The following is a 25,217-nucleotide window of genomic DNA, read 5'->3' as shown; positions in this document are numbered from 1 at the left end:
CAGCTGGCGAGTGAGCGGGTGAACAGTCATACTAAGTAATGTATGGCTGTCGTGGTGCTTTTACCTGTCAGGGTCAAAGCCGCTGCATGTTTATTTTTATCACAACCTGCTGCCAGCCTTTGGAGTTATGGGTGAGAAGACACACCACCTGTGTCTCAGCAGAGTACACATACATGTTAGGACATGTATTAATCATGAAATGTTATGTATCAGACATTTTGTTGACTTAACCCTGGTTTTACAGTCTAAGACAGCTTCTCTGTGCCGTCATGATGCCTTTTTACTCTTCCTCTGTCGTCTCTCTGAGAGCTTTTTGCGCACGGAAAAGATTTGCTTTCCATTTAATTGTTTATTTTTCAGCATTACGAGCGTACACACACACACACACACACACACACACACACACACACACACACACACACACACACTCTCTCTCTCCTCAGCTGATGCTGATTCTAGCTGATTAACTCAGGTTGACCTTTTCCCCTACCCAGCTGCTCCTGTCAGTCCGTGCTTGGCTTCCTTCAATGCATTATTCTACAGCATAACACTGGTGTGTGTCGTGAGCCAGGTTTCAAACTCCAGCATTGGCACAACTGCTGCACAGTAATCTCCTGCTTGTACAAGCAAAGAGTAACCAACGGTTTTGATTTACAGCTTTCTGCGCGCAAGCAATTACAGAGCCAGCTCTCCAAAATCAATAGGCCACCCCGCGCTCTCCCTTTCAAGCTTCTCGGAGAGGAATCCTCCTCCCTGCATTAAATTTGGAATCAGCAAAGGGACCTTATGTGTGCTCGCCTCCCAGATGAAATTGAAATGGACGTTGCTGCTCATTCATAAAAATCTAAGTAGCATTCCTGCAAACATTCAGCCGGCACTGATGCTTCACAGACATCAAAACAATTTTGTTTGCTTTAGTTGGTATTCTCTGTGGCATAACAGTGGGTAATGAAATGTGATCATTATATAATTCCCATTTGTTCTCTCTCCACTTCCATCGTAGATGCCATTTGTTATTTGACACAGTTAACCAAGTTTGTGTTACAGTTTGTTTGCTTTATCCTGCGACAGCAAAAATTAAGCCAGACCTGATAATGCTGTTCTGTTCTGTTAGAGGTGCCTGTTATTTCTTGTCATGCCAGATTTGAATCAGAAGTGTTTGAATCTCGTTGCACAGAAGATCACGAATGTCAGCGTTCAGTTCTTATGGTTTATATCACACCGGTCGTCTTCGGGCTGTTTGAGGGTTAACAGGCCGACTTTCTTCTTTCTATACGTGGTGTCTCTGGCGAAGCACAGCGTTGGTGAATCAAACACGCGTCAGCTCACACTCCTTGAATGGAACAGAACATATTATTTCTATTTGTACTGTTTACCTCACGATCGTCCTGCAGGAAGATATAATGATTGCTTCCAGACTTGTAAAATCCTGTCTCAGAGTATTACTGTATAAAACAGCGTGCAGTATTTTGGCATCTGATATTCCTTCAGATCTTGTGCATTTTCGACTCCGAGGTAACTTTGTGGAGCGTGTTTGCTGGTTCACCTGTCCCTGAAGAGACTTCCTTTGTTTGAACACAGGGTCGTTTTCGGTCGGCTGAGGCTTGGTTGACTTACACACCTGATCGCCACCATAAAGGTTAACTCATCCACCACCACCCCCCAGCTCCCTAAAAAGACATAATGCATTAAACCTTTTGTGTATTGGCCCTACATCACAAATTGTTTAAGATCATGTTAAGATTAAATCCTGTGTGCTGATTGGAGGAAACACAAGAGAGCCTGTTCATGCTAAATCCTTCAAGTGTGCTGCACTGCAATCTGAGCCCAACCAGCCCCACTAATATGCAGCGTAGGCCTGTCTGAGCGCATCAGATCTGTTGTGGGGGAGTTAACAAGGAGGCCCAGATGAGTGTCAAAATAGTGCGCTCATCAAGCGCCAGAGCAGCAGTGCTGCTTTGGAGGAGTCTATCCAAACTGCTGTGACCTCTGGTCCACACTGGCCTCTGCTGCACTTCTAGTAATCAAAGACATCACCTGCTGAGATTCTGCAACATCCACTCTGTGCTTGACTCGGGGGGAAAATAGATTAAAAAATGTATTTTTACTTGTTTAATTTGTGCCTTAAGGTCATTATGAACAACATGAAAGCTAAGTCAGGCCATCAGAATTTAAGCCAATCCCTGGATGATAATGGAGGAAATATAATTCGACCCCGACATGTGAAAGTGTCACAATATTTAAAGCCCCGCAAGCTCTTTCACGTCTGATTTGTTTATTGTGTTTTTCTGAGGAGCGTGTTTTGGCCAGTGTCGATTTGTATTCACCTCCTTCATAGACAGAGGCTGATAGTTTTGGCCAAATACTAGCAGCAGGTGGCTGAAAATTAGCAATCATATTCTGCTAATATGCACATGAAGAGCAGAAGAGTAAACAGTGTCAGCTTTTCCAGACGCGCTGTCTTCCCCTTTCACACGTGCTGAAATGGAACAGTTCATCGTACACGACACTTAAAAACAAGTTATTTGCTTTAGTCTTGGTGCATTTTATCACGATGGTCACTGAAACTGTCAATTCATTATCAGGCAGTAAATTTGCTGAGCAGAACTGCGTCCACGCTGCTGATGCACTTAACGAGTTATCCACTGTATAACCAATTAAGTAAGCGGGTTAGTTTTTTTTTCCACATTAAGGAGTGACATTTTTGTCCCAATTAAACTGTAATGCACTGCCTCCATTAAAGCCGCGCCTCATTCTGATCTGATTCCATCTGGTGTGATAAGATCCGAGTTGAAGTTAAAAAGCTCTTCCTGTCTGATTCATCCACACGCTGCGAAACGATAATGCGCAGCGTTATAAATAAAATATTGAAAGCCTCAGCTCCCTATTCGACATACACTTACCACCATGATAAACTTCCCCAGTTTTACTGCGCTGCATCAAGAGGTGTGTGTGTGTGTGTGTGTGTGTGTGTGTGTTCTGCCAGAACTTCTGGGATCAAAGATGTGTGACTCACTTACAGTCGTGGTTCCACCTCAATTAACAGTTGAAGTGCACTGAAGCGCTCTCTTTGTTTGTGTCCATCTGTTAATGCTGTCGAGAAAAATTACATGAACTGCGCTGCTGAGCTGTTTGGTGCCTCTGAGGAAAGAGGTCGCGACCCTGTGACACGGACTTTACTGATCATGTGACGCTATTGATGTATTTTTGGGTCGCGATGCAGCATTAACAGAGGAACAGCAGAGGCCTTCTCTTGGTTTCTAGTATTTGATACCTGACCTGGGACCTGACTTGGGTTGATTGGTTAAGGTTAGGGTTAGGGTTAGGGTTAGGCTAACCCTATTGGTTTGGGTAAGACCCCTTACTATTGTGGCAAATCCCGTGACTGTTTGTTAATTTGCCCTTTTTGACCAAACAGTTCTAGAAATTATGGAACGAAAGGACAAAGAAACCCAAGAACTAACCTTCCTGAAGAAGGTCGTTTCTTCCCAAATATCAGGAAGGCAGCGCTCTTTGTTGCTTGTCCAGCTCAGATTCTGTGCTGACTGACTGGCAGCCTGCAGCTGTTTATTTCCCTCATCCGGGTCTCAGTATAAAAAGCTCACCTGGCCACAGGAGCTGTTTGGTTCAAACTTGCCGAGTGCACCTTGTAGTTGGGTCAGCTTGAGCTCAGATTGCTGTTGGATCACGTTCCCACCACAAAGTAACGGCGTCGGAATTCATTTGTGACCGGACCGAGAGCACTTCCTGACCTGAGTATGCCTGCTGAGATCAGACCGTCCCAGACGAATCGTACCAAGAGGGAAAATGAACCAGAGTCAGATTCAGCCTGATTAAACTGTTTACTGTCTGCATTTCCACCTCATCTGAAGAACCATGTAGGTCAGGAAAATTACACCGAGGACAGTTTAAAAAGTGGCACTGATGGACTGGGTCTCCAGTTTCAGGGTCAGTTTCCGCTGGGACCTTAATTTTGGACCTGTGAAGACTGAAATGAGCCTCACATGACTTTGGCTCTCCTGTACTTGTGTTAACAGCTATGTGATATACACTGAATATTTTGCAAAACTTGGCTAAATCAGTACTATTAATAGTTATTCTCCTGCAGTCATTTTGGTATCTCAGCGTTTCAGTAAACTGAGTGAAAACTAAACTTTTATTTACGTAATCACATCACATGATTATATACGAGCAGAAAGGTTTCAAAAGTTCACGTCCCATCTGTTTTTGCTGAAACGCTGAAGCTCACTGCAGAGATGTGGGCAGTTTTATTTACTCCTGAAATACTTTCAGTGAAAATCCAATCTGCTCGTTTTCTTCGAGTGTCCCAGCACAGCAGGTGTTTTTAAGTCATGAACAGGTACAGGAGGGCCTCCGTTCGGTTCACGCTGTATGAGCGACCGAAGAGAAGGGCATCGCGTCACTGTCGCTTCACGACCACGTCAGCGGACGAACCGCAGCCCTGCACACGTTGGTCTGTTTGTATTTGTCCTCCGTGTCAAATAGCTTGACGTCTGTGTAATAAGTTGTCATGTCCATACAAAACAGATGGGCATTATTGAAGTCTGCTGACGGTTGAGCTGAAGCCAAGCGCTTGAAATGCTGCTGAGATGGATCCTTCCACATGAGTGCCCTGAGGAGGCCTCGCTTCACACTGTGCCAGTCAAGCCATGCCGTGACACTCCCATCTCTCAACAGGCAGAGCATTGCGGATGGCACTCGCTGTCACAACATGGCAGAATGATAGGCCCTCGCTGCTCGCTCCCAAGCCTCCCACTGATCACGGCGTCTGCTGAACGATCTCAGAGAATGCAGACTCCAGACCGCCCCGCCGGTGCCTCAGCTCCCTGAGAGTATGATAGGGTTGGTGACCTTTCCTCTGTTCCCCTTATGAGGCTCGAACTCTGGAGGCATCTCAAGGGACGGCCTCACCGTTTCAGTTCTTCATCCCTTCAGGAGCGCTCGTCATCCTATACACCTCAACTCTGTGCGTGCGTGCGTGCGTGCGTGCGTGCGTGCGTGCGTGCAGAAATGAACTCATACATGGAAAAGCCATGCTCAGTGTTCAGGTGTTATCGTGGTGAAAAACACTGTCGAAATGTAAGATGCAAGGCGTAAGAAAGCCGTGTCACTCAATCACCAAGGTACAGTAAGCACATGACACATGCTACAGGTGGAATTAGCTTAATACTGAATAGTCACAGTGAATCGGAAGGTAAAGCATGAAGCTGTGGAGGACTGTTGGCCTCCACCTACACCTCCTTCACCTGTGTTGTTAGATCTGGAGGTGGAGGGTGAGGGAGAAATGAATCAATCAGACCACACTGTAAACAGGTTTTGGCGACTGTCGTCCAAACGCCCCTTTTTTTAATTTCATAGTCTTTAAATTGGGAAAGGGTGGAGTTGCGTGTAGCCGAGCTTCTCTGAGCCTTTGCGATTTTAGAGGATCAGTTCAGGGTTTGTCCACATCCTCACAGAGTGAGATCAGAAGATCGACACCAATTTGTTCGTTAAATGTACGGCTACAGCCAGCAGTTAGCTTAGCTTAGCATAATGACTTCAAACACAGGGAATCAGCTAGCATGGCTGTATCGACCCCTAACAAACGGCCATTAGTCAACATGTCTTCTGTTTTTTGTTTGTCTGCTGTTTCTCCTTTAGAGAAAACAAGGCTAGCTCCTTCCCCCTGTTGACTGGCTTGTATTTACCATTATGTTGTTTGTTAGCTTCTCCATTATCCATGATGATGTCAACTTTTAGATGTAATCTGTGGAGGTGGTGATGCATAATCTGAGCCATCTTGGACTTGTGGGAAACGCTGTGTATTAAAGGCCTTTGTCAGATTTTTTTTAACGTACTGTCCTTGTCCAGCCTGGAGCTGAATGAGCTGTACAAAATGCTGTTGAGCACGATGATATTCAAAGGCTCATCTGTGTTGTCTGTGTGATTTTGAATGAAGATTTTCCTCTTTCTGCTTCTACTTTCATTTTCATTTTCTCAATATTCACCTGATCTGAAGTAGCCAAGAAACCAGCGAGGGGTCAAAACACACCAGAAGTGTGTTTTACTGTACTTTATCTGAGGACATGTACTGTATATGTCCAAATCAGGAAGCATTAATTCAGAAAGTGGCTCACTCATTTGTTCCTTCATTGTTTCACTCACTTCGTCTGCTTGTGACCGTTAGCGTGAGGCTTTGCAGTGCGACCGCTATGACTCGTGCGCCCTTGTTTTGGGTGTATCTCCTTTTACTGTTTCCATGTGTGCTTGTGCCGCCGTCCTGCTCCGATGACAGGAACGCCCTTCACGTATTTCGGCTGTCACAACACTGAGACACTTTGATTCAAGCTTCTCTCAAGGCGGAATAAATTTGCATCAGTCAGGAACACATGTAATGAGGTCCACGTAGTGACACATTACGTTGTATTTATGAGTTCGTCATATGGTTTCCAGCGAACTCAAAGGTCAGTCATAAGGAAACGGACGGTCGGCCTCGGCCGTGTTGTTTAAACAGATGTGCAGTGTGTTTGCCCACTTAAAATCCAGATTGAGAGATAAACAGTTTTTCCTTTGACAGTGACAGTTCGCTGAGGAATGTTGGCTTCATTTGTTTCCAGCTTCTGCTGCTGTCACGGGCATGACACTGCTATGCTAGCCAGCCTCTTTTATGCCTTATAAAAGGTCAAAGCCGGAGGCAGCTATTTTTTGCAATGGATATTTTGCTCTTCAGGGCTCTGACGCCACAAGTGTGCGATTGTGTGTTTCTTATCTCCAAGAGCTGCCAGGACTGCATCGAGATGACACTCCAGCTCTGTAATTATAGGGCTTGGCGGTGTTTAACTTTTTCCTCTCTGTTTGTTTTATATGCTGCTGTTCTCTTTGATTGCTTTGTTGCTGCACGGAGCAGAGATGTTGCCACAGCGCCGGTGGCTGCCATTGACCTTAAGGTCAATCTGGCAGCAGGTTCTGAGTTTTGACAGGGGCAGCCAACTGTGGAGAGAGGAGCATGCCTTCGGGCACTCAATGTGTTCCGTCAATGTTTGTTAGTCAAATAAACTGCATAGTATCACCCCTTTGTCTTTTATTAACAGGGTGAACCAATGACAAATTTAGTTTGAGCCAAGAAGCTGTGACAGTCGATGCATCCTGCCTCTTTACATCATGAAGTCCTGGTAACAATGCTAAAAGGCTTACCATCAACTGCTGTCATTGCACATTATCCCTCATCCCGATAACATGCGCGAGCTCACCGTGCACACGCACAAACACACACATCTTGTGAGGGAACAGTTGCAGCCGCCCGTCTGTGGGATTGATGACATCGACATACTGTAAGCGATGGACGTTTTCAACAGTGCAGTATTTCAGCTCCTGGAGCAGGAGGGGTCACAAGTGCATGAAAAGCTCGTTACAGGGATGAGTCAGGGATGTGTGTGGTGAGAGGCTGGCCTGTAGTACTGCAGGAGGTGAATGAAACAATTAGTTTCTGCTGGGTGAGAGCTGCAAAACACACATTTCCGTCTTTTGTAAAGATAGCCTGCAGAAGCGCCACGATCGGTGACTCTCGGGGACTTTTCTTTCTTCACACAGTGGCCCTGAAAATGATTTTTTAGTTGCATCAGTGAGTAATACGCCCTACTTTATATGATGTTGTTACATCATGCTAGAAATATTACATTTTTTTTCTGAAACCCAGTTTTTTTAGGTTATTACATAACTGAATTTGAAAGCACGGACTTAATGTTCATCTACATTGTCTTCGGGTTGTCTTGGTGGTAAAAGCAAAGAGTGCGCATGTCGTGCGCTGTATGTGACGACTACCTGACTCATTCTGTGTGTTCACATCTCTCCCTGCACTCGAAGTCTGTCTGTAAGTTCTTCTACAGTAACGTCACACACTGAAGAAATGAGTTAGCTGCTGTGAAGAGACTAAATGGACCAAGATTCACACTCATTTTAGGCAAATAACACATCAAAGCATCGCTGTTGATGTTTTATTTTAGTGAAAACTGTAACGTGTTTGTTTTAAAGTGAGTTTGTTTGAGCATGTTTGACCTTCTGATCTTCCAGATGATAAAGTAGGACTGAGTTTGAGCGATAAATGGGCCCGTTGTAGCGCATAGTGTTGCTGTATCTGTTGGTAATTAGCAAGAAGTTGTAGTAGAGAAGTGGATGAGCCGATAATGAGCTTATTGGAAGCAGCCTCACTGTTCGTTTGTCCTCTAGAGTCAACTGACATATAGATTTTTACGTTGTACAATGTGCCGTTCAGTGTGCTCATAATTTTTATTACTTTAATTTTGAATGTAAGGGATCCTTATCGAGACTGTTATTGTTAAAAATGTAGATTTTACTGTTGTGCATCAGTGTCCCCCCTTCAGCCCGTTTATGTAATAATCATAAACTGTTCAAACAATAGAAGCCACAGAACAAATATCATAGCTGTGATATTATCAAGAGAAGCTACTCGGAGAATTGGTGAGCGGTTTTGTGGAGATGTTGATTTTTTATTTCAGTTTCAAAGCCTCATGAGTTTTCCTCCCCAGCAGTGCCAGTAATCCTGAATCTAAACTGTTCCCACATCCTCAAACTGTGTTACTGTGTTTGATTTTCTCTTCTCCTACAGTCTGACTCTCGCGTGTGAAGTTTAGGATGTGCTTTGTGAATAATTTCATGTTTACAGATTTAAATCCAAAGAATCACTCAGGTCATGTTCAGGTTAGGCCAGATCTGCGTGGGGATACGGACAAACAGATGAGCCGACACAAGTCAGGTTTCCCTCCAGATGGCTTAAATGAATTTTCAGAAAATCTACACATGAAAATGCAGATTATGTTTCCAAAACAGCTGGCGGCGCTAATTCTCCTTTCAGGTGCCAATAAAGACCACTGTAGAAGAAGAGGACGCAGCTCCAGCCAAAGCTCAGACAATGAAAAACGACTGGAAATGTGTTGGTTTCATTGAATAATGTGAGGAAGGTTACAGTCTCCTCGTCGCTCCACACACAGCTGATGTTTAAGTCACGTCCATCATGATTTATTGGGCACTTCTCCACCTCATCCAAGCATAAAAACTTTTTATGATATTTTGACTTTTTTTCAGCATTCACGCTCAATTTTTGATTTGAACATGGACATAAAAAGCACATAAAGACAGCTGCAGTTGTGAGAGCCGGTCCTGTAAATGAACCTGGCCAATGGACCATAAGGAATAAACTGGTACTCATATGCAGTTCCATGTAATACCGTGATGTAATCAGTGTGAGAATACCAGCCACAGGGGCAGTAATTCAGGACAAATGTGACACAGGGCGGCCATTAAACATTTATTGTAATTGATATGGCGTGGGTGAAAACAGTGCTGAAATATTCACTTGTTAAAGGCGACGGCTGTCACGCAACTGTCACATGAAGGAGCAACAGAAGAATCAGATACGCAGACAAAAGATACGCAGAGCGAAAAGTTCCCAGTATGTGTATAACACACTTTATCTGGAAACGGAAAGATAGTTCAAAACAGCTGGAGGTCTCGCCACGTTCCACAGAGACATTGTTTAATCATACTTAATGTGCCTTATCTTGAACTATTTTAGGAAGAGCATTGATACCCTCCGCTGCATGACTGCACTGAGGCTGGCGGATTGTGAAATGTGACTTTTGTGGCTGATTGTGCAGAGACAAGAAGACTGAAAGCGGAGGGAAGATTAGTGAATACGAAAGTGTTGACTGGGAATTCTTCCATGGTCACAGTGTAAGTGCTGAAACAGGCAGATGCAGATGGACCGGAGAGCCAACAGTCGTCAGCTTTGTGTGAATAAGAAGCAGGAGAAAGTTGAGCAAAAAATATCCAAGGTCTTAGTCGAGTCTGAAAAGATGCAGAACTTCTCCCTCTTTAGGGGTTTTCCCCAAGCTTGCTTAAAAAAAATCCCCCCACCCTCGTGGTTTGAAATGCAAAGTTAACAGTTTTACTCAGCCCCCCAAGGCTTGTATAGTCTCTCCTAATCTTTTTTAATGTGTCAAAAGGCTTTCTTGAGACTCTCTGTGAAATTTCACACTTAAGTTGTTTGCAAAGTCAGTCTGAATTACAGTGTAGAGTGAGGGTTAACTTTTCTGAAGGCGTTAGGGAAAACTTTTCTGAGAACTGTGTGTGTGTGTGTGTGTGTGTGTGTGTGTGCGTGTGTGTGGTGGGGGGGGCAATAGAGACAACAACATTCAGACTGATGCTATAAGCTGGCTTGAACCTCTAGATTTCACGCTGTGTCTGACCTGCACAGGTCACATAATACGAAGAGACTGAATCATTATGGGATGTAATTGAAGGTCTGCATGTAAACGAGCTTTGTCGTCATTAAGTGTAATTGCATGAAAATAGACTTTCCTGTGAAATATCATGCGTTTAATTTGAGCCCACTCTGTTGAAGTTAGCAGTGATCAATGATTCAATTTTACCTTTTTATCAACGTTCAGTGTTAATGTGATGATGTGATCGTATTAATCAGCCTCAAATTACAAACTGTACACCCACCAAAATGAGGTGTCAGGGTATTTTCAATGTGTGTCTACAAATTAAACAGATTATTCACTGAACTTCAATGCTATATTGAATTTTTTGGGACAGTATGTTTTCCATACTGTGAAAAATGTCACAGAGCAACATGTGAAAGTTTCTGGTCATAACAACAAAACAAGTCACTACAACCCTGATAAACTCAGTTAGAAACAGCACAGAGACAATATCAGCTGTATGGATGTTTGTAAATATCTGCTTTTCATGAATCTGATGCAGCAACACGTTTCACAGACTGGGACGTTCCACAGGTAAACAGGTTGATATGTGACAGGTGATAACTCAGGAAGACTTCAGGAAACTGTCAGTGAACACAGTTTGATGAATAATGTTCATATAATACAAATGAATAAAGAACAGATCAAACAAAGAAATGCACATCTGACTTGTATTAAATTCTAAGAGAACAGTGTCTCATCTATCTAACAGTAAACGTGTCTAATTCCCTCAAAAATAAATGCTGTTGATGACAGTGACGGCACAGGAAGCAACGTCTTCATCGCCAAATAAACATCCTGCTCTTTGACGAGAAAGTGACGCCGTCATGAACGATTGTCCGTGTCCTCCGATCAGTCTCTCAGCAGTCGTGATATTGTCTCAGGCTGCGCTCATTAGCATTGACAGGTCAAAGGGATGCAGCCGCTGAGACGATAGCCGAGTTAATGTGAAAGCCGTCTCCGCTGCAGACGCTCCGTTCAGATTGTACGCGTTCGATTAGTTTCATCACCCTCAGAAAGGGCTGAATCCATTCTCTTAATGTAATTTGTGGAAAATGTACCATGACAGTGTAATTATTTTGAGGGGGCCAATTTGCATTTCCACTGCTCTGCTAACTAAATGCTACTGTAGGTTCTAAGGCCTTAAAGATAAATTAATAATCTAGAGTATTTAAAACCCATGAAACATTTAAATTAAGTAATTTCACTTCCTACAGGGCATGCTGGAGATTTTTCCATACATATGCAGACAGACACACTTTTTAAATAAACATCAGCACTAATCACTGAGACAGGAATCAGAGTGAGAGCAGAAAATATTTTCTGGAGCTTTTAATGGTTCCTTAGGGGCTCCCCTCTGACTTAGATTAGATGGGATTTAGACAAAGTTGATGCATGCACCTCTTTTTTCTCCCCAAAAGTTGATTTTTTTTTTTATCTCCGTACATTATCGGGATCACAGACTAAATTTTACCGTATACTTTTTCACTGAATGAGTTACTACATGTTTTTTTTTTAATATTATTTAAGCACAGAATCACAAAGGAGTGCAGCAGTGCAGCGAACCAGCTGTCAGGGCCATTGCTGTGCAGCAGGCTTTGATCAACTTTTAAGGGAAATCGATTAGAATTGATGCTCTGCCCCAATTTAGAAGACATCTCATCAAACTGAGTTGCAAAGGGTCTAAAGACTACAAGTGTTCATTTTTGTTCCCCTAGTGCTGCAAATTTAGTAATTGACTCTGATTTTTGGCTTCAGGCAATAACCTAATAAGGCCATCCAAGGTTAATGATAGACCCTTTTTAGACTGGCTGAACGTCTGACACCGATATGTAGTGGTGGTGAAAAACAATTATTACTTACATGAGAGACACTCAGGGCAGAAGTCTCTGACATCTGAGTGAAACGCTGTTATTCTGCGTCTCATTCACTGTTACAGGTATATTTTGTTAGAGCCAGAGCTTTAAATGCCACCATTGTTCAGACGGTGAGACTCCCAGCAGCGGCTTTGTTGCTGCTTTGCGGCCGTCTCTTCCCAGGAACACCAGCACCACAAATCTCAGTGATTTAACATCTTTCACTCCCAAACAGCTGGAGTCAGCACAAGCGTCATGTGCCATTGCCAATCTGCTGTCATGGCGTCCTCTGCCAAACAATTTATCGCTTCCCTTCCTGCTTTATTAGCCATAGATTATGGGTGGTCGTGGACAGTGTAGAGCCTCTGCTGTCGAGGTAGCCTTGTAATTGACTCTGGGGAGGCAGAGTGGATAATCATTTGAGCGTAAAACACAGTTTCAGTAAATAGCTGCTTTAATACAACTGTTGTATTTCCATCATCGACTGGGTTTCAGTTATTTTAGTTTTCAGTTCAATCTGTTACTGTTACTTACTGGTTACAAAGCTTTTTACCAGGCTTTACCAGCATGTCTGTCAGTCAGTCAGTCCTCTGCTTTGGTCCAGACTGAAATATCTCAACAAGTATTGGATGGACTTCCATGACATGTTTACACACGTTCATGCTCCCCAGAGGTTGAAGCCTACTGGTTTTGGTGATCCTGACTTTCTTGTTGCACCACCAGGTCAAAGTTTTCACTTAGCCTATCTCAGCATCCACTGCACATGTTACCAATCAACCTGTTCACCTGTGGGATGTTCCAAACAGGTGTTTTTGGAGCATTCCACATCTTTCCCAGTCTTTGAAACGTGTTGCTGCATCAGATTTAGAATAAGCAGATATTTACAAAAATCAATGCAGCTGATGAGGAAGAACATTAAATATATTGACTTTGTGCTGTTTTCAGTCGAGTGTCAAGAAGGATTAGCAAATGATCACATCCTGTTTTTATGTATTTATGCATTACACAACGTCCCAACTTTTGTGGCTTTCATTGAGCAGTTGTACAATTTATAGTAATTGGTTGTTAAACTGAAGCCAAACTTTCCTGCTGTTTTTCAGAACTCTGGATCCTCAGCAACCTCCACCCCGAATGCTCCAGTGACCGGCTACAAGCGTATGGTCATTCCAACCCAGCCACCTCTGACGGCTACCAAGAAGTCTACGCCCAAACCTCAGGCTCCCGGGGGAGTTTCGTCTATCCCCCCTTCCTCTGTCAGCCCTGCGGCCAAGCCTCAGAGCCACACGGCTCCTCAGCCTGTCCCAGCCTCCTACGCTACAGCCTCAACCCCAAGCCAACCCACCTTCAATGTCCAGGTGAGGTCAGCCCAGCCTGGCCCGCAGCATCAAGCCCCAGGTGGGCACCATTTTGGCCAGCAGCCCATTCGCAGTCCTGCACAAGTGCAGTACATGCCTGCCCAACCCAAAGGTCCTGACTTTGCCTATGGACCACCACAGCCTGGCTTCTCCCCGATGTCTCAGGGTGCATATCAAGAACAGCACCATCCAGGAGTACCCCAAGGTGGCTTAATCTCCAGGAGACCTGAGATGGCCCCCACCCAAGCATACCAACCTCCAGGCCCCAAGAAGACCTACATTACAGATGTGCCACCAAGCTTGGCTCCCTACAGCTCTGGACCAGCTGTTCCACCAAAGGTAAGAATGTTTTCATCATACTACCAACATGCTCCATCAGGTAACATCATTTTTAGTTCCTGTAAATCTAATTAGGGAAAAGTCTACAGAGTCTACAGGCAGTCCACCCATTTATCCATCCACCCATCCATCTATCCATTTACCCTTGTCAGAATTTTCTGTCACTTTTCATACTCTGGATTGGCGGCATTGGACTAAGCAGACTAGCCCGGCATCCATTTCCCCAGCGTCTCCCAGCTCCCTCTGGAGAGTCCCCAGGCGTTCCCAGACCAGATGGGATATTTAATCCCTCCAGCGGGTTGTAGGTTTGCCCTGGACCTTCCTTCCAGTTAGATATCCCTGGAATACCTCCACAGGGAGGAGTCCAGGAGGCGTCCTGATTGGACGCTTGAACCACCTCGACTTGCTCTTGTCAAAATGAAAGCATAGCAGTCCTTCTTCAAACCTCTGAGGGATATTTTAGTCCCTCTATCTGAAGTCTAAGCCCAGACACCATGGGAACAAAACTCAATTTGGTCCCTTGTATCCAAAATTCTGTCCTTTCAGTCGCAACTCAGATTCTGTGACAATAGTGAAAGCTCTGAATATGTGCAATCAGCAGGTAAATAAAGGCCTTTGGTTTACTCCAGTGGAACGTCTGAATGACTGAAATCACCTCATTAATCCATCTGTTGAAGTCATGCTCCATTTTATTGTCATGAGCGCGATCCAAAGCTTTTCAAACTCCTTCAATTGTGTCAGCAGCTTGCTTTGTGTGTGTGTGTGTACAGTACGTATACACTTGTGCAGCATCAGATGGCAGTGCAATGGGGAGCTGTTTGCCATCTTTCATCGAAATGCTCAGAATAAACATTTGTTTTAACCTTTATGAATTTTTGAAAGATCTTCTCTGTTGGGGCTTTACACCATCTGATTTCATTTGTCTCATAAAAGGCAGCTCATATTCATGTGTACATATCTACCCACTGTGCATTGTGAACTTAAGCTTATAGCTTCTTCGTGATATTTATTTCCACTGAATTTTTATTGAATTCAAGATCGAATACGTCCAAAGTTAAACATCTGAAGGTAAAAACACGATTCTTCATGTTTTTATGCTGAATGTGTACCCAGCTGTAATTTATCAAGACTGAATGATTTAAAAGTTGAAATAATTGACCATTTGTTAAAACTGTCCCTCAGACAGTGATTGTCCAATCACAGCTTACTAACTGTAGCTTTACAGGCAAGCTTGGATTTCGTTGAATAAAAAATACAAGAGCGAAAGTATGAGGACTTCATCTGTTCAGATGGAAGCTGCGATCACGAGCATGTCTGACTAAATTACTCAGCTGACGACCCACAGAAGTCCTAGGACGTTAAAAAAGGTCTTGTTCACAGCTGCTAGTATGTCTCTGCCATGGTTTTTCTTAGAAAAAGAGCAATTCCAGCCAACATTACCTGAGATAATGTTAAGTTGCCAAACTCATGCTCATGGAACTAGCGTTAGCTTCAAGAGAAAGCTAGCTCCAGTCGATAAAATCTGCTTGTGACACCTGATAAAGTCGATGGCTTCGGTCTCCTTCTGTCTGGTTGCAAACGCCCATTGTTTAAAGAATGTCAAACAACCTGAAGCGGTAAACCTGTTATTGATAATCTGAGTTATCCTTATAAAACTCTGTTGGGAAAATAAAAGTTTGAGACAGTAGTTAAGGAGACAGGACCTAACTAACAATCAGACTGGATTGTCTTCTCATTTCTAAGTCTTGTGGACCAAAGCAACAAATGATTCTCGCTTTAACATTTCTAGATTTAATAGTCTGTTCCTAAACAGTGTCGTAGGTGCACCATATCGTTCACACAAAGGAACGAAATACCAACACAAAACATATTTATAATAAGGTTAGAAAGCATTATGTTTCATCTTGGCAAGAGTGGTATGAGGCTGTCACAGACCTGGCTTCAAGCCTTCAAAAGCATGGCAAGACGTTGGACCTTTTTATAGAACTGTACACGACCGAGAAGAATTGCAAAATACTGTCGTTCTTTAGAACAGAGTAGTCAATGCTACAGAGACAGCTATTCTAATCTCAATATATCCAGCCGTCGACAATCTCTGGAAAGTGAAAGGCCCTTGAGTTTTGTTTAATTCAAGGATTTTATGCTGGTTCAAAATACAAACTGGGCCTCCCAGCCTCTGGGAATAGCTCATCAAGGACTGTATTTTACTAAATACAAATTAGCTTCAAGATTGCAGAGAGTATCTTAAAAATAAGTCTAATTATATTTGTTCAGAACAAAAGTCTACATTTTCCTTGAAAAGCTCGCTTTGGTCCCAGAATGATGCATTATTAAAAAACAAAAGGTGGCGTTTAATAGATTTGTGAGCATCTCTTTGATTTCAGATAAAAGCAAATCACTAATTTTACAGATATAGCGTACACTATATATATATTTGTCTCTCTTTCCCAAGGATGTACTGTAGCAGGATAATGCGCTCAGTGCCTCCCTCCCCCCGTGCTTTATTTGAAGGCTTTGAAACATCAGGAAACTTCATGCTCCACATGCACACATTCAGCCCGATGATGAGCTGTAAAAGACTCGGTGGTGTCACATCATGTTTGACCCGACCCCCACCCCCCCGAAACTGTTGTATCCAAACCTTAGCTCTAATCAGATTTTTTGTTTATTTGTGTCCACTATGTCGGATGTTTAATGCCAAAATAAACCAGAGACACTATGAAAGCAAGATTAGACTGAAAGCAGAATCTGTCAACGTTGCCTTTGTGATCATCACTCTGCTTGACCCAATGTCATGACATGTTCATAACATCTTACAAATGGTGTTAAATCTACTTAAAAGAAGGGCCTTGTGCCTCTTTTAATCTGTTGTGTAAATAAACCAAAACACAGTCAATTAAAGGAACTATTCACACATTTGTCATAATTATCAAAAATTATCTCCAGTCACGTAGAGTTAATGGTGACTTTATGTAATACCCGAGACTTTCTCAGCAGGGGGTCTGTGACTTTGATTGAGGACTTTATTCAAGAGATCATTGCACATAATTGAGGGTATTCATAGAAGGTCAGTGTCATTAGAAGTCCAAGATGAACTCCTTGGATGAAATTCTATGATCTAGACTTGTTCTGATTAGCTCAGCTGCTCTGCCCCCCGCCTCACCCGCTGCCACCCAGCACCCAATCCCCCAACGTGTCCTTACTCACACGTAAAATGAAGGTGTAAAAACAGCTTCTCACATCAACAGGCTCCAAGGACGCTTAATTACCCAAATCCACCAGTCTTTGATCTCTATTGTAGTCCGAAAAATTAACAGATTTCATGGCTGCCGGTTAACATACCAGTTTCCACGAGTCTCTCCATCTTTCCCGAAATTGGAGGAAAGCTAAGCTGGATGATGACTTGTGTTATTGCTGAGCTTGAGTGACGTTTGACAGGGGAGGATTATTTTGAACTGCTCAATCCCTGCAGCCAGTTAAAGCCCCCTCGAAGGTCAATGATGGTTTCAGCTGTCAAATACGTTTAAATATCCGACATTTCTCTGCCTTCTGGGCCTGGCCACTTTGCCTTTTGACCTGCACGAGAACATTTGCATATGGTACGATCAGGATGTGTCCAAAACACCGTCTTTATGTATGTTTGATGTGGGAACAACCTCCCAAAATTCCACAAACCTCAAAATAACACCTGTGAAAATCCATCAAAATTAGCAATTCACTCTCCGCGTAAACTCGACTTCAAAGTGCATTAGCTCATTAATTCTGAATTTAAATAATAATTCTTGATTTTTATGTTTGATTTTTACTAACACATGCAACCAGAACGCACCATAAGAACCAGTTCAGTCTTTCTAAGGCTAATTTAACAGGTATCATGGCAGACAACCTGACTTTTCAAAAGCTAAACTAATCAGTGCTGCAGTAAAACAAGGAAAAAACTGTTAATAAAATCAAGAATATAAATATACAATGACATGAAACGAGAAAATGACAGTTGAAGCAATTCAATAATGCCAGAAAAAAAAAATTAGTCAAAAACTGCTGCTAAATTACAGGCTTTTAGTTTGACATTATGAAATAAGGCAACCAGACTATATGAGAGACTGTTAATAATGCAGGTTCTGGGACCAGGAGGGGTAATTAAAAGGATCAGTACAGGAAATTTCAAGACATGCAGTTCTTAATATCAGCAAGGCAAGAAATAATGCAGGGCTTTTTTAGCACCAGGCTATATTGGTGCATACAGTCGTGTTTACTTATCAGTGGAAGTCAGTATTACTGTACGTCAGTGGAAGATATGCCCCACAGGGTGCATGTAAATAGGGAATGAGAGGGGACCTGGGATGGGCCCGGGGGGGACTCCACAAAAACAAAAGATTTGACATTGACAGCGGCTCATGGTTTTGTTGTTGTACACTGTGGAAACTCAGCCACTCGTAACAGACTAGAACATGATTATTCTGCAGTGTCTGAACGTGTCAGTAAAAGGAGGCGTCCATTAATGTGCATGAGAGACGCTTATATTTATGTCTGGAAAGGCGATCGGGTCGAACACTTGCTGTGTTTACATCATGCGTGATGCCGTCACCTCATGTGATTGACCTCAGCTGCCCTACCCTCAAGAACTATGAGCAGCTCTTAAAAAAGCAAGCCGACTGAGTGCAGGGTTACCCGCTCTGCTGCAGATTACCGGAGAGGATTCTTTGCTCGGTGCAGGGTTACCATGTGTAACTACAAAGTGAGAGCCCAAGGCTTCGACAAGATGAAGACATGTTATCTGCAGCCCTGTGATCTTATCTCTCTGTAGATGCACCTTGAAACAAATTCCAGCTTGTTCTGCACCAAACAAACAAAATAGTCCCATATTTTTATCGTATTGTGTGATTGATATAATACACAGCCGCTACCTTTTTCTGACCACTGATGCATTTTCACTTCTTTCACGACATTATCGAGCCATTACACTGAAAGCTCATAATTTTCCTTCCGTCTGATCCAGAATTTCCCTCTGGCGACTCAAAAAAGAAATAAAGACTTCCTTAGAATCCTCAGGAATTCTATTTTTACTGAACCATAAAGTGTTAACCCAACGTCAGAAAAAGCAGCTTTAAATTCTCACTGTGTGCCTCAACACATTTGTTTGTGTGCTATTCAAATGCCAACGTCTGTAAAGGACAGAATCAGAATTTCTATTTCTGCCAAATTAATGTACAGTGGAGCTTTCAGAGAAAGGACACCACTAAAATAAGCTTTTGCTTTGTGCGTGAGTGCGTGAGCGTGTGTGTGATGTATGCATGCAAGCTGGGTGAAAGGTAATTAATGAACCTGAAAACATAATTAGAACATATTCTGTGCAGTGTCTCAGGCAGTGATATTGTTTTTACAGCACAATTAAAAACAAACTGAATCATGGTTTTTAAATAGCACGCCCACTCACACCTTAAGTTTCTTCTCTTACTGTTGAAGAAATCAAAGATCATACGAAGAATCACAAAAAACAGGCGCTTTGCACAAATGTTCAGCCAAAGTGAAGCGCGTGAGCAAAGCGACTGTCTCATCTGCATCAATATTAAACATGAATGACGAGCAGTGCAGCCCGGCACGTTCACGTTTCTGCTGTCTGTTGTTCTTTCGCTGCCTCCACGTTGAACCGTCGTAGTTATGACGCGGGAAGTCGAATGCATGTCGTGCTCTGAGTTCAGGTGATTTAAAGGCGTAAACAAAGTTTCTGTTTATATGCAGAGTTACTCATCAGAATGCTTTGTATACATCTTTGAGGCCTGATTAATGTGTTCAATTCCATTTCTCTCCTATAAAAACAGATTATTTTTAAACCGGCTGTTGCGTTCCTGTTTACTTGCTAGCAGTTTTCTTCTTCCCTACTTCGCCGCCATATTGATGTGTTTTTCTCCACATCGCTGTGGCCTGTAGACCAGAGAATAGCACCCATGTGCTCATGCACATGCGTCCTTTGTTCGCATACAAACATAAGGCCCCATCCACAGCATTACTAGTGATGAAAACGCTCAGCTGGGTACCTTCATGCTCTGAGAACACTGTTTGAAAACGGTCAATGCTGGTGGGATTTCTGCATTTCAGTGTCATGACGGCAGCAGAAAAATTGGCTCCAACATGTTTAAAAACATCGGCATATGTCATGAGATCTTTTAAAAAATGTCCCCTCTTCCATGTGGTGAGTCCCACATCAGTGGGCCGTTCAAGTCGGCTCCTCTGGTAAACACAGAACATACGACCCCTCTTCAAGGCATCATTGGAGATACACATAAACATCATAGATATGTTTTTCTCTCAGAGCTGCAGCAGGCAGGGGAGACGTGCATGACAATTTGTTGTTGAGGTTTTCAAATTAGGCTGTGGTCTTTGTGAAGTTTAAAAATATAGAAGTGGCTTTGCAGGAAATTGGGGGGTTTGGGGCAGAATCTGTAAGGTACAAGGCTTTAGAGACGCAACTTAATGCATACGCTGTGTCATTAGACACTCACAGAGCGGGTACACCAGTAGTTTAATGTCTCATTCTGATGACTGAAATTAGAAATAAAGAAGATGGCGTGCGTAGAGTGTAAAAATAATAAAGTCATCGTCATTTGAATTGGAGTCCGTGCAGAGGAGGTTAAATCCTCTCAGCCTCTCTGCTCATCTCGGTTCTGAATATTAAACCTTTTGGTACATATCAGCTGACTGATTTATGACTTGTAACCATGCAGCACACATTCTTCTGAGGAGTCGGTACACCTTAATCCAGCTCAGACTATGAGACAGGGATCAGTTGGGTTCCTCTAGCGCTGCACATGTACAGCGACTGTATATAATTAGTGCTGTGCCTGTAACCATGTTGTTGGAGGACATGGTGTTTTGTGGAGGTTCACACAAGCTCTGGTTACTAAATGCTTCATAGACTAAAGGTCAGTTCTCCAGACCTGATCCTTGAGGTCAGTGATGGAAAGTGGATCTCCTTATGTGTCATTTTATCATGCTAACACATCAGAAAGCTTCCCTCCAGTCGCTGCTTCCAGGCTTGAAACGGGGCTGGAACAAATCTCTCATGCAAATTTAGCCACAAGCGACAACAAAAACGAATTAGGCCCATTAAGGGTACCAGGGGCATTAGTACTATTGATAAATACAGGGGACTATTATGTTCAAGTGATTAACTGTCAAAGCTAGGAACTTTTTGTGACTGGCCTTGTGGAAATCATTAGTTAAAAGTTGTATTTGTAATTTATTTATTAGTAATTTATTGTCACCGTGTTTTTGGTCAGATACAGTGTGTGTTGGTCACCAGGGTGTCACCGGGTCATGGGAGTCATGGCTGATTTTAAATAGGGTTGATAGAAAGGTTTACATTGTAAGAACTGCTGAATTAGTAAAATGATTACTAATTAATTAAGATTTTTAATTATTCATGAGCATTAATGACAAACGTAGAGTGGATTACAGTATTTACATCATCTAGAGTGAAACCAGCAGCTGCAACATTAAAGGTACACCGTGGAGACTTTGACCACTAGGAGTGCTGTGGGGCAGTGTTTTGACGAGCGGGTCTCCGTTTGTTTGGTTCTTGTAACACATGTTCCTGCCAGCGGTTTCAGGCTGTTCCACTGATTGACAGTTGTTGGCGGTAATGTTCCAAAAAGTGTCGTAGTATTGAGTTTATGAGACATAAAGTGTTTGTGTAGAGGAAAACTCTGCAGAGCGCCTTTAAATATCATGTGACATAATGTTCAAACCACGGCTGCTTGCTTGAATTTCAACCAGTTTTGCAGTCTGGAGTGGTCCGGGGGCAGAGACCATATGTGCTGGTTTACTGTTTGCCTTTCTCACCTTTGCCTCGTGTATACCTGCATGCTGGTGTGGCCTACTGGCACAGCTAATTGGAACACAGCCACTTAATGTTTTTAGTGATGCCTGTGTTTTTCCAAATGTCTGCTGTGAACTGACAGCATTCGGTCTATGAAGCATTTTATTGATGGACTTGCAAATGCAAATTTTTGTATATTCAAAAATATTCTGAAAGGTTTGGCTATTAATGAAAAAAGCCACATCCAGCCCAAATAAATTAGCTTGCAAAGTAATTATCTGATGTAGCTGCTGCATACGAGGGTTTAAGGTTTCCTGGTGATTATGAAATCTTTCCCTGGAATTCTTCGCTCTCTCGTCATGAATTAAATGTTAATTTAAGCTGAGAACTCCAGAAACGTAATCATGAAATGGTGATTATTCTAATTTTCTAATGTTATTCTTTCATATTCATTCATTTATGTGCTTGTAAACAATAACCCCTCTCAACAGTACATTAACAGTGAGGTGGGAAAACACACTGCCAGTGTGGAACTGGAAGTGTGCTGCTGAGGGTGCACGTGCAAAAAAAAAAAAAAAAATCTCAGAAGTATTTTTCTCAGGCAGAAATCTTTGGTGAGAATTCCTGGGAAATACTACGATTCGTCATTCATTACAGCATTTTTCCACCTGACAAGAAACTGAGCACATAAAACATACGACAACTAGAGCTTCATCGTGTGGCGTCGAACCCTGAATTATCCACAGAGGGAACTGTTATGATGTTAAATGAAGACGAGGTCAGCGCTTTGATTCAGTCAAGCTCATTTTTAACTGGCAGGTTTCACTCAAAAATTAAAGGCCGCGTTGTCCTTCATGTTTCCTCCTCTGTTTGTTTGTTGGTTTGTTGATTGGCCGGTTCGTTCGGTCAGCGGTAACCCTCCGTAGATCAGAGGTCTTTGTCACATAACCGTTCATAAATAATAGCCCCCGCCGCCCTCTCCTCCTCTGGCCCCCTCTGAGACGAACGGCCTGGCTGGTAAATAACTGGCCCGATCGATAGCTGTCATTGCAGTTCAGTGAGCCTCGGCAGTCTAAAATGTCTGAGCGCTGTGTTTGTCTTCTTGTTTTCCACCTCTCCTTGCTGGCCTGTGGTGAGCAGATGCAGATGCAGTCCTGAGATTCCTCCGCAGCTTCCATCGCGGTTAGTTCATGATCCCGTGGCATGCTGGGCGACAGTTGGTCATGTGACAATAAATTGTCATAGCTGTGTTTTGATAGTGGTTGATTCTGAGGAGTAGAAGCCTCTGTTTGTGATGAAGTGAGTCGTGTAAAGGGTTTATTAGTTTACTGGTTAATGAAACAGGCGCAGGTCATCTGAGAGACTCTGTTCCAGCGCGTTATGTATTGATCCAAGTCTTTTGCCCTTTAAGCACAGACTCCATGAAGGTATGAAGCTGCCTTGGTTCAGACACCAGGCAGCCAAAACCACCTGCATGAACAGTGGCCCCTGCTGGCTCCTGGAGGACATGGTCTCCTGTCAGCCCCAATGCGTCTCTGCACATAAACAAGTTTTCTTTGTTTTTTGGCCGTTGCTGGAACGAGACTCCTCTCTGCCCTCTTTAACATCCTCCTCCGTCCACAGAAGGACTCTCATCCGCCCCTGGCTCCGAATCCGTGAGACGTGTGCACTTTCTAAACATTTTTTCTCATCAAGGAAGCGTCCCTCAGCGGATCGGGCTTTGTGTATTGTTGGCTGAGGCGTTTCAGTGGTAGTGTTTGGTCAACAGATATCCTTCAGGGTGTCATTCAGTCAAACCATGCAGCTGTTTAGGTGGAAGGGAGAAGGATATATCATGGTTTGCTCAGGAGGCAAAATTACACAGGAGACGGACAACACTGTGTATTACAAAAGGAAGCGCAGGCTGCCAATACATCGATTTGAAGACATAACCTGTATGAATCTTCATTATATCCACCACATGCGTTTAAATATAGGTCTGTGCTACCACATGAGGAAACGGCAGGGAGACGCTTTGAGCTCTCACCCAAACCAGGGAAACCTGCATCCTGTGTAATATGGTGTTTGCTGCATTCACAGGATTGTAATGGTGCACAAAGAGACGCCAAATAAGTTTTATCTCCGTCCCGACAATTTGTGCAGTCATTTGTTGTTGTTTTTTTCAGATCGCTCGTGGCTCCCCTCTCTACACTCTCAGATTTTCAAATATCTGTTTGCAGGGGGATGTGTCAGTTCCGAACAGATGACCTAGTTTTTACACACGCACCATCTTACCAACATTGAAAGGCCCCTCCACATACATTACATGTCTGCGAACACTCTGAAATTCATCCCTTTATAGGAATTCAGTTTACAGCAAAGATCTGAGTGGCTGTGGAAAATGTCAATTATGGAATTGGTTAATTTTTAATTATCGTTGGCTGCTCTGTACACAGCTGCTCTACAGTTGGCTGTTATTTTTTCTCAGCATTTAATTGGAGCTGAAACAGCATGACCTATTTTGTTTGGAGAGAATGTATACTTTATCTGTGCCTCCTCAGAAGGTGGCCTTGAGCTTAATGTGCAGCGCTGCGATGGTTCTTCTCAAAGTGTAATGCATTACAGATTACTCATAACCCGTTTAACATCGCGAGCAGCAAATTCATCAGCTGGATTACATAAAGCCACTGATTTCACACAGTTCTTCAATTAAACATGCTGCTGCCTTTAAAAATGACAAAGCAACTTTCCCACAAATATTATTTTTGTCCAGACAAACCGCCTCTGTTTGAAGTGGGATACCTGCTGCGTCCGTACGCTGCTGAGAGTGGCGTCTTGACATTACCCGTGTGATCAAAACAGAGCCTTCCTTTGTATTATCATCAATATAACTCTGTCTGGTCAGTCTTACGAATGAATCACAGTAATGAGGCACTCTCCAAGGTTTCTATTGAAGTGTGCCGCTGTGTCACAGTGACACAAACAATCTGCCTTTCAAAGGCGGTTGAGAAGATGGGCCTCTGCAGCGTGGAATCAAAATAAGCCATCCATTAGAAACTGATGGCTCTTAATACACACAAAAAAAGCATCTTTAAGTGTTTAACCCATATGTTTGATTGCAGACACACGACATGCAGTAGCCCCCCTCACACACACACACACACACGCAAACACACACACGCAAACACACACCAACTCACTGAAAGGATAGTGTGACTGATCCAGCAATCCTTTCATTGTTTTGGTAAAACAGAGTCGCCTAAGCTGCTATAATCACTCGTTTAGTGTTGCGGCAAAAAAAAAAAGAAGCTTTTTTTAGATATTCCAATCCAATAAAAAAAAAATTCAATCCCTCATGAACCCTAACGAATGCAGTGGTCCATTTGCTGTTGTTGTTTTTAATATTGCTATTATTTTAATAAGCCATTTCTCTTTCAAAGGCTGTGTCCATTTGAAATAATGCCATTGTGATTCAGGGGGACAAAAGCCAGGATGTCAGACTGAGAGCTGACTAAAGCTTCTCCTTTAAAAGCCCGAGTTAAAGCCGCAGCTCCATTGACACCAAAGAGCGTTTCGCATTGTAAAG

At 43.0% G+C, this 25,217-nt stretch overlaps 1 protein-coding gene across 3 annotated transcripts in view; it reads left to right on the top strand.

Moving 5' to 3' along the window:
• Nucleotides 1-25,217, top strand: part of lpp (LIM domain containing preferred translocation partner in lipoma) — a 136,373-nt gene that overhangs the window by 68,462 nt on the left and 42,694 nt on the right. For all 3 annotated transcript variants that reach the window (XM_076726685.1, XM_076726683.1, XM_076726684.1), the window contains one exon: nt 13,240-13,833. In XM_076726685.1, the coding sequence (XP_076582800.1) occupies nt 13,240-13,833 (594 nt within the window). The remainder of the gene's footprint in view (nt 1-13,239; nt 13,834-25,217) is intronic.

This window comes from Chaetodon auriga, chromosome 3 (genome assembly GCF_051107435.1).
Source record: "Chaetodon auriga isolate fChaAug3 chromosome 3, fChaAug3.hap1, whole genome shotgun sequence".
NCBI classification, from domain to species: Eukaryota; Metazoa; Chordata; class Actinopteri; order Chaetodontiformes; family Chaetodontidae; genus Chaetodon; species Chaetodon auriga.
The sequence above is the reverse complement of the archived record's forward strand: the minus strand, read 5'-3'. Positions and strand labels throughout refer to the sequence as shown.